The 15534-nt window shown below is 36.3% G+C and overlaps 1 protein-coding gene across 1 annotated transcript in view; it reads left to right on the top strand.

The window, feature by feature from the left end:
* hk2 (hexokinase 2) overlaps positions 1-15534 on the top strand; it is a 95203-nt gene that overhangs the window by 7717 nt on the left and 71952 nt on the right. The window contains exon 2 of the mRNA XM_067439452.1: positions 8484-8646. Coding sequence (XP_067295553.1) covers positions 8484-8646 — 163 coding nt within the window. The remainder of the gene's footprint in view (positions 1-8483; positions 8647-15534) is intronic.

Raw genomic sequence — 15534 nt, 5'->3', positions numbered from 1 at the left:
GGACATTACAATAAATTAAATCAAATCTAACACACATAACTAATGAAGAGACATTTCATTAAACAAGCCCAACGGTTTTTATAAATGGTTTCACATGGTTTCAGCAAAGCTAAACAAAATGAACTTACTATGTTTTTCATTAAATTAACACTGGAAGATGTTGGAAAACATATCATTGAACTAATTCCACTGACCATCTCTATACATAAATATAAATTACACATTATATTACATTTTCTGATGAGCTCCTCAGTACACTTGCGTCTGATGACCGCTTACACATCATCAGGGACAGTTGACAGCAAACACTTGTGAAGAACGCAATCTGTTTACAGAATATACGAGAAAAGGTCAGGTGCATGTTCATTCAACTTTTTATTTACGTTTAGTGACATTAAATATTACTTATCTCAAAACAGCAGAACTTTTTCCGGTTCTTTTCGGGATCGCGTAATGTTAGGCCATTTTATTCCAAAACAGTTTATCGTCACCATCAAGGTCGGGCAGCGATGTGACGTAATTAAACTGGTACAAAGAATGAGCAATGTACTTTCCGCTCTCAAGTGTTTTATTAAATAAATAACGTAAAGCAACATTGTACTTCACCTGCAAGGCTCCAAACCTCCCGCGAGTGAGCCAGTGTCAGCGTCAGCGAGTACCTTCAGCAGCTCTGCCTCTGATTGGTGGCAGGCATTGAGCAACGCAATCTGATTGGTCACAGACCAATTGATGAGACATTTGAATTCCGATAAGAAACTATTTAACTCATATTTTCTTGCGTTGTATTTTAAGTAGAGGTGTGCGATACCGCTAGATTTGGTATCGATCCGATACCAAGTAAATACAGGGCCAGTATCGGCGATACCGATACCAATATCGATACTTTTTAATAATTAGGGGGATGCATCTTCAACCTAAATCTAAATGAATTTTCATGATTTTTAATTTGTTTTTGTGATTTGCAATTTGGGTTATTAATCAGTACTACAAAAGCTTTTGTTCAGAAACAACTTTTGGTTACTTTTGTTTTATTTAAATAAACAAAGTTACAAAATGATTACTTCACAAATATAAAAAATGTAAAAACAAATTCTCTTTTCAAGTAGCATGTTAACAAAAAATGTCTCTCCTCTTTAGTGCAATTCTTTTTTTAGGATTTTTTCTTAAATAAACAAAGTCACAAAGTTTTACTTCACAATAAATATAAAAAATGTACAACAAATTCTCCTTGTAATACGATATAATGCTGAAAATTAAAATGCGCGGCTGAGCGGCGCGCGCGCCTGACTGCCGGTGGTAGCGCTAGTGGTGAGTCACGTGACGGTACAAAACAGGAGAGGGGGAGGAGAGCAGTGTCGAGCACGAGCAGCACTCTCTTGAGAGCTTCCTCTGCTCTGTGACAGCAGCAGCATTTTGACAAACACGGCCAGCTCGCAAAACGAGAGAAACTGAAACTTAAGTATCGATATTTTCACGTTGGTATCGATCAATACCGATACCAACGTTGGTATCGATATTATCGATATTAGTATCGATCTGCCCACCTCTAATTTTAAGTGTGCTGTTGGTTTAATATAGATGTGTGTGTACGATTGTAACACGATACTTCTTTGTCAGTGTAAACTTATTAAACTTTACACTTAAATCACAACTAAAGTAGGGCTTATAGCATACACTGCATATATTTAAAAATGGGCTTTTAGTGCATATAATAATTTATTTATATAAAAAAAATTTATTATCACTTATTTATTCATGCTTAAGCTTGAACAGTTAAGCATGAATAAATAACCTTAAACATTTTTAACTTTATATACAGCTTAATGTTATTATATAGGCTATTTTTAAAATATGCTTTTAGTGCATTGTTAACAATGACAATTTTGAGCATAAGTTTAAAATATACAAAAAATATATTAATGTTCAAATACGTACACTTTACTTTACAAAAGTACACTGAACTTTCATTTAAAGTATATTTTTCTAAAATATATTTTTAGAAAATATACGAAAATACAATTATTTTAAAGTGTGTTAAAAGTTGTATTGTGAAAATATGATGCTAATATATTTGTTATATATTTAGAAATGATACATTTTTTATAAGTATATTTCTAATATACTATCGGAAAAGAGAATATATTTGAAATACAATAAAGTATAATTTTTTTTCACCAGGGAAGATTTGAAGAGTTTAATAAGAGTTTATGCACTGAGTTCAATGAGAGCAATATACTATTAACTATAATATACTATATTAACTTTGTTTTATTGTGATTGTAGAAAAGATCCAGCATGGTTTTAATCAGAAAATCTGAATAAGGTTTAAAACCAATTGTACATTAAAGGGTTACTTCAGCGATTAGCATATGGCTTTGTATCAGTAGAAACCCTGGAGTATATTCAAATGATTGTGCTTTCCCCCCTCATATCCCCCTGAGACAAGAGATTTATGATTTTTTTTTCTGGAAAAATTCCTCCTATGATGCAAATTGACGATATTTGCATCATAGGAGGAATGTTTGCCCAAAGGCTAAAGACTACAGCCAGCAGAGGGAGCCATTTCCGCATGTTTTGAACCCGCGTATGGGGGATGGAGATCACACTCAGAGCTCAGCTCGCAGCTCCAGGCACTCATTTAAACAGAGCTATGGTGAGCAATGCAAGTCTTTTAACTTCTCAAATTCATTTCTATGAAAGTTAAGCTTGCAAAGGCATGAACTGAAAAGCGCCAGACTGAACTTGAGTTGTGAGTGTATGCCACGAGTGTAGTCGCGATTACCTCAGCTCTCATCACGAGAGCTCATCAGCTCATTTATCTGACTCCTGCAGTTAGTGCTCAGTGCTGTGATACTCGCGCGGTGACTCACTCATTATATTGAACAGACACGTTCAGTTTTTAATTGTAGTGTCTTCTCCAACTCAGTCACAGTAATCCAGTAGGCGCCTTTGGGAATGGCCTCACAGGGCAGCGAAGCATTCTGGGAATTGTAGTCTTTCATCCCCATGAGACAAAATACATTTTCTGTCTTTTCTCAGTCTAGAAGGCACCAAATTCAAAAATAATTTCACATTTCTACTACATAGATTACCCAGTTTAAAAACAGATTCATCTTCCCAGCGCTGAAGTACCCCTTTAAGCACTTTGACCTCCTTTGAGATTTACTCCCACAGACATCAAGAGTCAGCCAATGAATCTCAACAATGGTGACATACTTCATGCTGCAATGCATGCTGGCAGCCGTGGATGAGTTTTGAATGATGCACCCAGAATGCATTGTAAACTTGTTGCAACTTGTATGCTTGTTAACTTGCAATTACAAATCGAATTTACAATTAATACTAAGTTGGTCCAACAATTGTTGAACCAACTTCTTTTCACTGGTTAAGACAACTTTTTTTTGCATTTAATTGTCCAGTAAACTAAAACATAATCATTAGCCTAACTTTTTGTCAGTTGGATATTTTCTTTTACAGTGTATAAGGTTTAATGAAATAAAACTAGTTGGTTTTTAAATTTCTAATTGCTTTTTGAGGCCAGCGTGAGAGTAATGTGTATAAGAGCCCATTCTAACACTGAGACTATTCTAACACTAACGTGCCCATTCAATTTAGACTTACATAAGCAACATGTTGTCTGCAGTAGTTGTGGAGCTTATTATACATGAAGGTAAAAATTCCACCAGGATTCAGATTCTTTTTAGATTGATCAATGCACACACACACTTTCTTCATATCCTCATAATTACACACTTGTCTTGCGTTCAAGAGTTCTGAAACGTCTTGTGCAAATGAAAAGAGTTTCCGTCCTCTTAAGGGTCCTCTTTTCTTCTCCATTGGTATGACAATCCATTCTGAACCTCGCTGAAGTTCTGTTTGTCCTTGCACGTGTTGGGGACAAAAGCAGGTGAAACGAGGGGTTGGTGTTGAAATTGGCATGTAATTGGAAAGATGTTGAGTTCAGCCCCAAACAGAAAATACATTCATTGAAATAATTACTTTTTCAACATTGTAGGCCTATTGATTAGTGTTCTTAACCTCTTATGTTACAATAGGATGAATTAACTAGGTTTCTTTGAATATCTGTTTTTTTCTGACAAAAATGGTCAACAATAGCTTTAACCTCCCACTTCTGATCATATCTCATGTATATCTTAGTATTTTTTTTTTTTTTTGCATTGATCCTTTAAAAGTTTTTTTTTTCTCCAGGGGAACCCTCATTTAAACCAAACACTCGTCCACTGTAAAACATGTCAGGCCTCTTTTCTTGTGACACATTTACATTTTTCAGTGGGCCAAATTGAATTTCTGTGAATTTATACAATTTAATTCACAGAAATTCAATTTTGTCAACTAAAAAAATTAGATTAATTTAAAAATTTAATTAGTCACGAGATAATTTTCATTTAGAGACCTGATTTTTTTTTTACAGTGTTGTAAAGATAAATAAATATTATTCATTGTAAATTAATATCATTTATATCATCACATATTACTAAATTAATTATCAGGATATGGGTTTCACTGAATTAAAATAGCTTTTTTTTTTGTTTGTTGTAGAAGGAGACAGTTAAGAGTTGATTCACAGATCTAAATCAAACACACCAACGGCAATGCTATGTTTGGTCTTTAAGTTTAAACCAGAATGGCATCTATCTCTGTCTTAGCGTGATAATTATATACTTATCATAGCACTGTGTACTGTTACAGAAAGGACAGGACAGGACCTTGAGACAAGTTTTACTCCACAATGCAGATACTATACGACTATGTGTGTGACTATATGTATATATATATATGTTCATTTCTTCAAGTCTTTCCATAAATAAATAAACAAATAAACCAATAAATAAATACATTCTTACTGACTCAAACATTTTAACGGTAGTACAATGTTGCAAAAGCTTTCCATTTCAGATAAAAACTGTTCTTTTGAACTTTCTATTCATCAAAGAACCCTGCATTTCTTTTTTACACGGCTGTTTTAAACCTTGATAATAATGATAAATGTTTCATGAACAGCAAATCATCATATTAGATTTGCTTTTGAATGGCAGTGTAAATATATTTTTGATATTCATGCTCTTAAGTATCAGACACATGTTTTTTTTATGGGAACCTTTAGCTCCATTAAACCCTCTAGGGAAAAATAAGTTGTTTTGTTTACTGTGTATATGTGATCTCGTGACTGATTTTGTCCCCCTGTGTCAAATGTCATATTTTAGAAACAGTCTTATGGAATAAGTTGTGCTGTGCCTCAGTATATGTGCTCTGTTCATGCTGTTCACCAGGGTGAATTCAGAACATAGAATCGAAACATTATTGAGCTAGAATAGTAAAAAAAAAACTACTTCCATTCTGAATCATTAAACATGCTGCTGAGAACTAAGAAGAATGTTGCCTAAAAGATGCTCTTTCTTCATCTAATATAATAGCTTTCGAAACCTTCTCTTATGAAGTCAACATCTGACCTTTGAGTGAAATCTAGTACAGGACATTCCAGCTTCCCTTTCTTGTAAAAGATTCTCAAGCTGGTATCAGGGCTGTACGAATTAGCTGATGGTCTCAGGTTACTATTGGCCTTCAAAGAAAAGCTGGCCTTTGTGATTGGCAGTGTCAGATCTAAAGTCCTAAAGCAGTCTTGTGTGTGTATGTGTGTATAAATGTGTGTATATATATATATATATATATATATATATATATATATATATATATATATATATATATATATATATATATATATATATATATATATATATATATATATATATACACACATACACACAGATCAACAGATCAGACATAACATTATGACCACTGACAGGTGAGGTGAATAACGCTGATTATTACATGGCTCTGTGAAATACTTGATTCTGATTGGTCAATCGCGCATTCCAGCGGTATGTAATAGATAACAACTGCTCATACGGGTAATACGAGTTATCTTGACCGGTACTACTTCTATGCTTAACGCTGGCGCCATCTTGTGGCTTAAACAGCCGTAGGTTACAATTGAAGACTTTAAAGGGGTACTTCAGTGCTGGGAAGATGAATCTGTATTTAAACTGGGTCATCAATGCAGTAGAAATGTGAAATTATTTTTGAATTTGTTGCCTTCTAGACTGAGAAAAGACAGAAAATGTATTTTTGTCCCATGGGGATGAAAGACTACAATTCCCAGAATGCTTTGCTGCCCTATGAGGCCATTCCCAAAGCCACTAACTGGATTACTGTGACTGAGTTAGAGAACAGACACTACAATTAAAAACTGAACGTGTCTGTTCAATATAATGAGTGATTCACCGCGCGAGTATAACAGCACTGAGCACTAACTGCAGGAGTGATGAGTGCTGAGGTAATTGAGACGTGAGTTCACAACGCGAGTTCCGTTTGGCGCGTTTCAGTTTATGCCTTTGCAAGCTGAGAATTTAAAAGACTTGCATTGCTCACCATAGCTCCGTTTAAATGAGTGCCTGGAGCTGCGAGCTGAGCTGTGAGTGTGATCTCTCCATCCCCCATGCGCGGGTTCAAAACATGCGGAAATGGCTCCCTCTGCTGGCTGTAGTCTTTAGCCTCTGGCCAAACATTCCTCCTATGATGCAAATATCGTCAATTTGCATCATAGGAGGAATTTTTCCAGAAATAAAATGCATAAATCTCTCGTCTCAGGGGGATATGAGGGGGGAAAGCACAATCATTTGAATATACTCCAAGGTTTCTACTGATACAATAGATATTTTTCTTACACAAACGCATCGATTCGAATCAGAAGGCTCTATTAACCCATCGTTGTGTGGAGCACGTTATTTGACGGACAGCTGCATTTTTTAAGGACTTCAAACACAACTACAACTACTGCTTGGATTAACGTTAGCCTGGACTTTTTAAATATAACTCCGATTGTATTTGTCTGAAAGAAGAATGTCATATACACCTATGATAAATTGAGGGTGAGTAAATCATAGGCTTGGTTTCATTTTTGGGTGAACTAACCCTTTCAGCATTCATTTTCAACATTTAGCAAGGGCATAAGGCAAATCTTCAGCATTAGATAAAGGCTTAAAGCAGGTTGGAACTGTTTTCCTTCGCGGAAGCTTTGCGTAAGAGCTAATAAAATATTTAATCTCGAGACAATATTTTGTGTCTAATAATTATTTATTTGAGACTAGTAGCCGTGCAATAAGCGGGTGTGGTGTGGCAAGCAGCGGGGCGAGGGCCCGCGAGAGCGGGCCGGTGATTAATGTCAACGAGTGCCAGCTGCGTGGCACACCGGTCTCGTCTCGCGGCCATGTGACGGGAGCATAAAAGGAGGAACATGGCAGCGGAAGAGGAGAGAGGACCAGGCCTGGAATTTTATGTTATGTTTTGTTTATGTGTTTGTGGGCAGTCGTCCGTGAGGGGCTGCCCACGTTTTATTTTGTGTGTGTTTGCGGGCAGTCGTCCGTGAGGGGCTGTCCGCGGTTTTACTTTCGTTTTGTTTATTTATTTTGAGTTAATAAATGTTTGAAACGTTCGCCGGTTCCCGCCTCCTTCCTTCCCATCTACAAACCGTATTACAGCGGGTTAATGTACACCCAGCCGGTTGTTATCGCAGAATAAACCCCGAAAGAGTGATCAGGACCCCGACGCAAAGCTTATCTCATCATGGCACCTGTTAGTGGGTGGGATATATAAGGCAGCAAGTGGACATTTTGTCAATGTTTGTCTAATAAAAATTGATGTGTTAGAAGCAGGAAAAAATTGGGCAAACTTAAGGATTTTAGTTTGACGAGGGCCAACAAATTGTGATGGCTAGACGACAGGGTCAGAGCGTCTCCAAAACTGCAGCTCTCGTTTGGTGTTCATGGTCTGCAGTGGTCAGTATCTATCAAAAGTGCTCCAAGGAAGGAACAGTGGTGAACCAGCGACTGGGTCATGGGTGGCCAGGGCTTATTGATGCACGTTGGGAGTGAAGGCTGGCCTATGTGATCCGATCAAACAGACGAGCTACTGTAGCTCAAATTGCTCAAGAAGTTAATGCTGGTTCTGATAGAAAGGTGCCAGAATACACAGCGCATCGCAGTTTGTTGCGTATGTCAGGGCGCTCTAGTTATTCTTATTCCATGCTTGCAGAATATGGAGAGTTTATGTCATGCTGTATAGTACAGTAGTTTGCCATTGTGATCATACCTCATGTCATGTAGTATAAGTATAATCTGTAGTATAATTTGTGTGAGAATCAATCAATCAATCAATCAATCAATCAATGTATTAGTGATAGTTATGTAATTTTTTTAACTAACAATAAAAATAGTATAATTATGAGTAAACCATAGAAGCAAATTATGTATTTAATTAAATATTTTAATATATATATATATATATATATGTGGGGTATATATATATATATATGTGGGGTATATATATATTAAAGGAATATATATTCCTTTATAAGGAAAATATGAGAATGTAGTGAATTTTCACCTTTCATTTGGTTTTCTCAGGTGGATAAATATCTGTATCACATGCGACTGTCCGATGAGAACCTGATGGATGTCTCCAGGCGCTTCAGGAAGGAGATGGATAAAGGACTAGGCAGAGACACTAACCCAACGGCAGCCGTCAAGATGCTCCCCACATTCGTCCGCTCCACACCTGACGGCACAGGTGATGACAATATCATTTTGACATGTACAGATAGACATTTAAGTTTAGCTTTTTGCAATCCCAAAACGTGTCATTAAGGACACTTAAAATGCACTTAGAAATGTAGTATGAATTCAGGTAAAATAGGCCACTTTTAGTCCGATTTTCAAAAAGTGCCCCAATTCAGCTCAGTTCAGCTGAATACATTGAATATCAATGCATTTGAAAAGGAAAAATATGAAGCCAAACAAACATGTAATGCAAGAGTTTTTTTTACTTTATTTTTATTTTTAACTAACTGACCTCAAGGTCATTTTTATTTTAATGAAGTCTGTTCTCCTCAAGTTCACATAGGTCTCTCAGCAGAGTAACCACAGGTTTACACTACCTTTCAAAATATTAGAGATGTTTTAAATATTTTAAATATTTTTTTCTTTTGATCACCAAGGTTGCATTTTTTTCAGTAATTCAGTAAAATGGTTATATTGTGAAATATTTTTTCAATGTAAAATAACTGTTTTCTATTTTAAAAATATATTACATTTTTAACAGCCATTACACCAGTCTTCAGTGTCACATGATCCTTTAGAAAACATTATATGTCGATTTGCTGCTCAAATTTCTTATTTTCAATATTGAAAACAGTATTGCAGTTTAATATTTTTGTCGAAACAAAATCTTAAATTAAATGCATCCTTTCAGAATAAAATATTAAAGGCACAATATGTAAGATTTTTAGATTAAAATATCCAAATAGCTAGAATAATGTTATATATTTTCTTGACTTACCCAAATGATTCCGATAATAAATGTCCTTATGTGGCCTGTTGATGTCATATCCACGTTACCCTTGATTTCTGGAGAAACCATGGAAACACTAAAGATACTTTAATATAGTATGTATTTTATTAGACAGGTGAGCAACTATTTAGATATAGATATACTGTTAGATATACTGTACATTTATCACAAAAAAAAAAAAATGTTTATACAGCACAAGACGGTAAGTCTTATTGTTTCAATTGCTTGTTTTCTTGATTCACAGTGTGTTTACCATGCCCTAGAGACAACAGACTGTTTGGACTGTTTTGTCTAGAGACTGTTTTGTCTAGTGGCTAACATAGCATGATCAGAGAGAGCTTTCTCTATAATAAAAATATATAAAATTAATTTAACCTCATTTAGCAACAGTTATTTAGTAATCCTTTTTATTATGATATTCTTATATCGATCTAGATATAAGTGCAGATATAAGTCTCTTATACCAGCCACTGAGCGAATGCACACAGTAAACATAACTTTCAACTCACTCAAATGTATTTAGTATGAATCGTCCAACTGCAATGCTAAGCATAAGCAAAATAAAAGCTGAGAGACGTTAATAAAACTTGAATACAGTAGCTCATTCCTGAACATGATTCTTTTCCATCGCCTGTGAAGACAACAACTCACACTCATTGATGCAACCTCGTTCAAGTTACCTCTAAAGGTGAAACTTACATACTGTGCCTTTAACTTCTTTCTATAAAATCTTATTGACTCTGAACTTTTGAACAGTTGTGTCATTCAAAGCAAAGTTCATTGTTACCAAATTGCATTGTTATAATTTCAAACTTTCTTTTTGTGAAATGTTTTGCTTAAAATGTTGTGATATGTAATATAATAACATTTATGTTTTGGAAGTGTGGCTTAAAAGGTTAGTTCCTCCCAAAATTAAATTGATGTCATGAATGGCTCACCCATGTTGTTCCACACCCGTAAGACCTCCGTTCATCTTCAGAACACAGTTTAAGATATTTTATATTTAGTCCTAGAGCGTATGCAAGTGTATGCACACTATACTGTCCATATCCAGAAAGGGAATAAAAACATCATCAAAGTAGTCCATATGTGACATCAGTTAGTTCATTAGAATATCTTGAAGCATCGGAAATACATTTTGGTCCAAAAAGAACAATTTTCATGCATTTTAGCAGTGAATGTTTGGCCGTGAGCGGTGAGCAGCGGCACAGCGAACCAATCACTGTGCAGGCATGAGGAACGTGCATGTCACTCCAGCAACCAACTTGTGTTTACTGTGTGCTACCGTTCTCTTAATACACCATGGGCTACTATCCTTCACTATCGCACATCGCGATGTCGATGTTAAAACCGAATATCGTTCAGCCCTATTTTTATTCCCTTTCTGGATATGGACAGTATAGTGGGCATACACTTGCATACGCTCTAGGACTAAATATAAAATATCTTAAACTGTGTTCTGAGGATAAACGGAGGTCTTACGGGTGTTATAATGAGGAAAGGAAACAAACAAACAATTTTTTTTATATATTGTGAATGAAAAGCATCCATATCCTGTGGGACTCTGTTGACATCAGGTTCCATGTGGGTCAAGTCATGGGTGGAGGTATATTGTTGTCTTTAGCTTGATCCAAATAGCAAGCATCCTGTGGAACACACATTGCTATGTCCTGGAAGTGGTTCCCTTTTGTTGTGAGATGAGATGAAGAAATGACTGATCCAGATCTCCAGGTGTGTTATTATCGCCGGTCACTGTTGGAGTGTTTCTGTCACAGTGACTGACACCAACCCAATGCTGTCACTGGCATCTGAGAGTGTTTGACTGTGCACGTGGGATGAGACAATGTCTCAAGTGGCGTGTGAAAAGAATAACTGTTGTCAGGTTCATAGAAAGAATGCCTGCACACAGAAAAGTAGTCGTGGGTGCGAGCCACAAAAGGGTGCTGGGAAATGTTGCCAAGGGAACGATACTGATCTGTGAGATCAAGGTGGATTTGTGTCCAAATGGATGTTTGCCATCCCTCCTTATTCAGGGACTCTCATGTCATGATTCAGTGGTTCCTGTTTGCAACACCTTTTGCTTTCTCTTGAAGAGATACTTTTCTTGTTGACATGGATTTAAACAACTTCCTTCTTGCATAACATTTTGATTGCAAAGACTATGTTTATCGTTTCATTTTGAAGGGAAACCTTAGTGTCGGGTGCATAAAGCCTGACGTAATAGTGATGTTGTACATTAAGGCAAAAGGTCACGCCTGAGCTGGCAGACATCGTCCTGACTTTACATTTAGAGTTCAATAAATTATTTCTGAAAGACCTTTTTAGGTGTTTTAAGCATAGAAAAGCATGCAGCGACTAGTTCAGAAGAGGTTATATTGTGAGAAATCCCCATTTCCCTTCGTCTTTGGAAATAAAAAGTGCTGAAAATTCAAATTACTGTGAGCTTTCAAAAATGTGAAATTCCTTCAATTTCTCTCTCAAAAAAGTACAAAAGTGTACCTTAAAAGTACATAGAGGTACAAAATATTACTCTTAAGGGTAGGGTACCCTAGTGATGGCCACTTGTACTTTAAAAGGTACAATTCTGTACTTTTTAAGTTCGGTCCTTGAGAGTTGATGTCCTGTAGAATTTAGCTCCAACCCTACTAAGCCACCACAGTATAAAACTCAGGGCTCCCAGCATGAATTCTAGCATTAAGTATGTTACCATTGTTCAAACACCATAGATTCATATGCTGGTCTATGTGAAGTTTTATTAACTCATTTCAGAAGGAGCACGCCCAGATAATTAAACCCCAACTAAACAATGGAGCATGTCAGGTAATGTAACCTAATTAAGTCCAAGTGAAGCACATCCAGATAATTAAACCCAATTAAACACACGTGGAGCATCCTAAGCTAATTAATTTAATCAACAACAGGAGGAGTGTGTGTGTGTGTATATTTTTATATATATATATATATATATATGTATGTATGTATGTATGTATGTATGTATGTATGTATGTATGTATGTATGTATGTATGTATGTATGTATGTATGTATGTATGTATGTATGTATGTATGTATGTATGTATGTATGTATGTATGTATGTATGTATGTATGTATGTATGTATGTATGTATATAAAAATATACCCGTAGTTGGAGAAAGTGAGAGCAGTCAGACGCAAAGGATGCAGCAGCAAACATTAATAGGGAAAGAAAAGGGTTGACATTAACATTAATATTCTAAACCAAAAGTGCAGTTACTGCCTATAAGCTACCATATAACTTTTATTAGACTCCAGAAAGAAAAGTGCGTTTTTTCACTGAGCACATTCTCTGGTTACTTTCATGTTACTTTTCAATTTCATACGTTCATACTTTCCTGAACAAGCACTCTCTGAACAAGATACTGGCAGTTCTGCGGATCTCTTAAAGGGGCCGCACTATATTCCTACTCGTGTAATATGGACCTCCTCCGGGTATGGTGTGGTTCTGGTGCGCTCACTGGTACACATGACCAATTCTTCATACGAACTGTGCCCTGCTCTATATTAAACTGCCAGTGTAAAAACTCCCTTTATATTCTTAAAATGAGAGAAATCACTACTTACTCTTAATTTTTAAGTTTAGGCTTAAGAGACATGAACAATTTCTTAGATAAACATCTATGACTTTTGATACGTCTAGTCTTCATGCTGTATTGATTATTATTGAATAAGTATGGTTTCACTAATAATAAATCTACATTTGCATAAAGCAAGCATATTTGTCCATACCCATGTTGATTAGAGTTAAAAAACTTAATTTAAACTAAATTTAAGATACATTTACAATTGCTAAAAATGTGTGATTTAAATTGTCATTAATCGTGAGTTAACTCTCGACCGTCAACCGATGCTCATTAATCGATTATTAACCGTTAACTGGTAAGATTATAATATTGAATTGGCTTCACATAAAAATACAATTGATGAGTGTCTGTGACCCGTTAAAAAGACTTTTTTCATGTGTTTATTTTATTGTGCAAACAGCAGAATACAGAACAGCTCAACAACAGAACCTAGATTCACACTAGAGCCCTGCATTTATGCCCGAGCCCGATGGGACCCGACTTTTCTACGCCCCTATAGGGCCAGGCTTCGGGACAATTTTCACGTCATACCTAAACGCGGGCCGGGCTTCGGGCCTTTTTTAGGCTTCTCCTTCGTTTTATATTTATTTTATTAATTAAAAGAAACAATGAGATGTGCTGTGCTGCTGGAAACAAAATGAGACCATAATAGATTAACTTACTTGACTGTCAAGACATGGCTCACACACAGAGTCCAGGAGCAGTGCGCGTTTCTTCAGCAGCTGCTAGAGTTATGGCCTTTTTACAGCGGGTTCCTTCATTCATTTTCTCTGACCAGATCTGATAGCGAAATGACCAGGAGTAGGCCTTAATGCCTTCATTGATTCTTTCGAGACGTATTTAATTCCGATTACTCAAACAAACCAATTCAGAAAATGGTCTGAAAGCATTTCGGACAAAACCGGAAAAGTGTAAATCTATCTGGTTGTTTAAATCACGTGTGGTTAAAAAATAAACATGTTTGAGAGCGTGTTATGTTGTAGTCAGATAGATGGTGCTACCTGATCACGCATCGCTGCAAATTAGTAAAGCAAGCCAACGCAAATGGCCGTAATTTAAGTCGAGTCTTAGATGCTCAAAAACAGGTAAAACTAATCATAAAATTTCACTGTTTGCAGACGACATCCTATTATTTGTACAAAATCCTGAAACATCACTTAAAGAAATAATTAAACTCATCAACGAATATTCTGCCATATCAGACTACTCCATAAACTCCAAATACTCCATAACTCCATACTCCAAATCAACAATTTTACCACTGAATATACAAACACAAGACAGGAGTATACGGAACACACCGTTCAAAATTAATAATATTACATACTTAGGAATAAACATATCCCAGAACCTCTCTGACTTGTTCAATGTCAATTTAATCACACTACTGAAAGCAATAGAAGATGATTTAACTACCTATGATTTAATAACCGCATCTATGAACATGATTTCTGCCCCAGTCCTATTTTCCACCGGCTGTAAAGTGAAGACCACTGCTGCGTCCCAATTCGCCTACTTATACTACGTCCTAAAAGTATGTACTCTTTTTGTGAAGAAAAGGTATATACTTTTGAGTGTGTAGCAGAAAAGTATGCAAGCTTTGGGACAGACTACTTCGCCATCTTTAAAGGACTCTGTCGCTTAGTTACGTGCATCCCGTCACCGTTTAACTGCCGGTTATTGTAGTTTTTTAACGCTTTTTGTCTTTGTTTGTAGTTCTAATCGAATCCTCGTCCAACTCGCAATGGGTTGTGGGCAATATCAGCCGTTAGAGTGCCCATCGATCCATACTATGAATTCGGACCGGAAATAGTAAACCATCTTTGGAATACTCTTTTCAACATACTACGATTTGGGACATACTAATTCTATTTTCGAATACTATTTAGGATGGATAGTATGCGAATTGGGACGCAGGGCACATGTCCCAAGAGACTGCGTTCAAACTTGGCGTCATCAAACTACGCATTTGTTTTGAATAGCCCTCCAGTGGACGGAAAGTTGCATAGTGCACTTTTAAATGATTATCTATACATGTAAAGCTGCATATTAAAACTACTTTTTGTTGTTGGTGATGGTGGTAGTAGGAATATGGATATTCATCACTTCTATCATGAATCACATTTAAGAAGACATTATGTATACATTTTGGGTAGCCTTCTTGAATTTTTAAAATATAAATGTATGTATTTGGGCTGCTGTTCTGGTGCTGTTGGTGGGCGCAGCTGACATGTCCTGCTGGCAGGTTCATCATTACAGACTCGGTGGTTGGCTAGGGTCCTCTCCCTTTTGCCACCTCAACCTCCAAATCACTCCTCTCATGTAAATCATTTTTTTTATTGTCAATAACTGGGCTGAATGTGGTGTCTCTGGCTGGGGAGCTAACCGGTGCACACCAAGGTCCATACTACAGATTACAATTTTTTTTGTTTTTGTTATATCAGGCCACATCCAGACTAGGGGAGCCTGGTTTGGAGGTGCCTGTTATG

This window comes from Pseudorasbora parva, chromosome 3, assembly GCF_024679245.1.
Source record: "Pseudorasbora parva isolate DD20220531a chromosome 3, ASM2467924v1, whole genome shotgun sequence".
NCBI lineage: Eukaryota > Metazoa > Chordata > Actinopteri > Cypriniformes > Gobionidae > Pseudorasbora > Pseudorasbora parva.
This window is presented reverse-complemented; position numbering and strand designations above follow the sequence as displayed.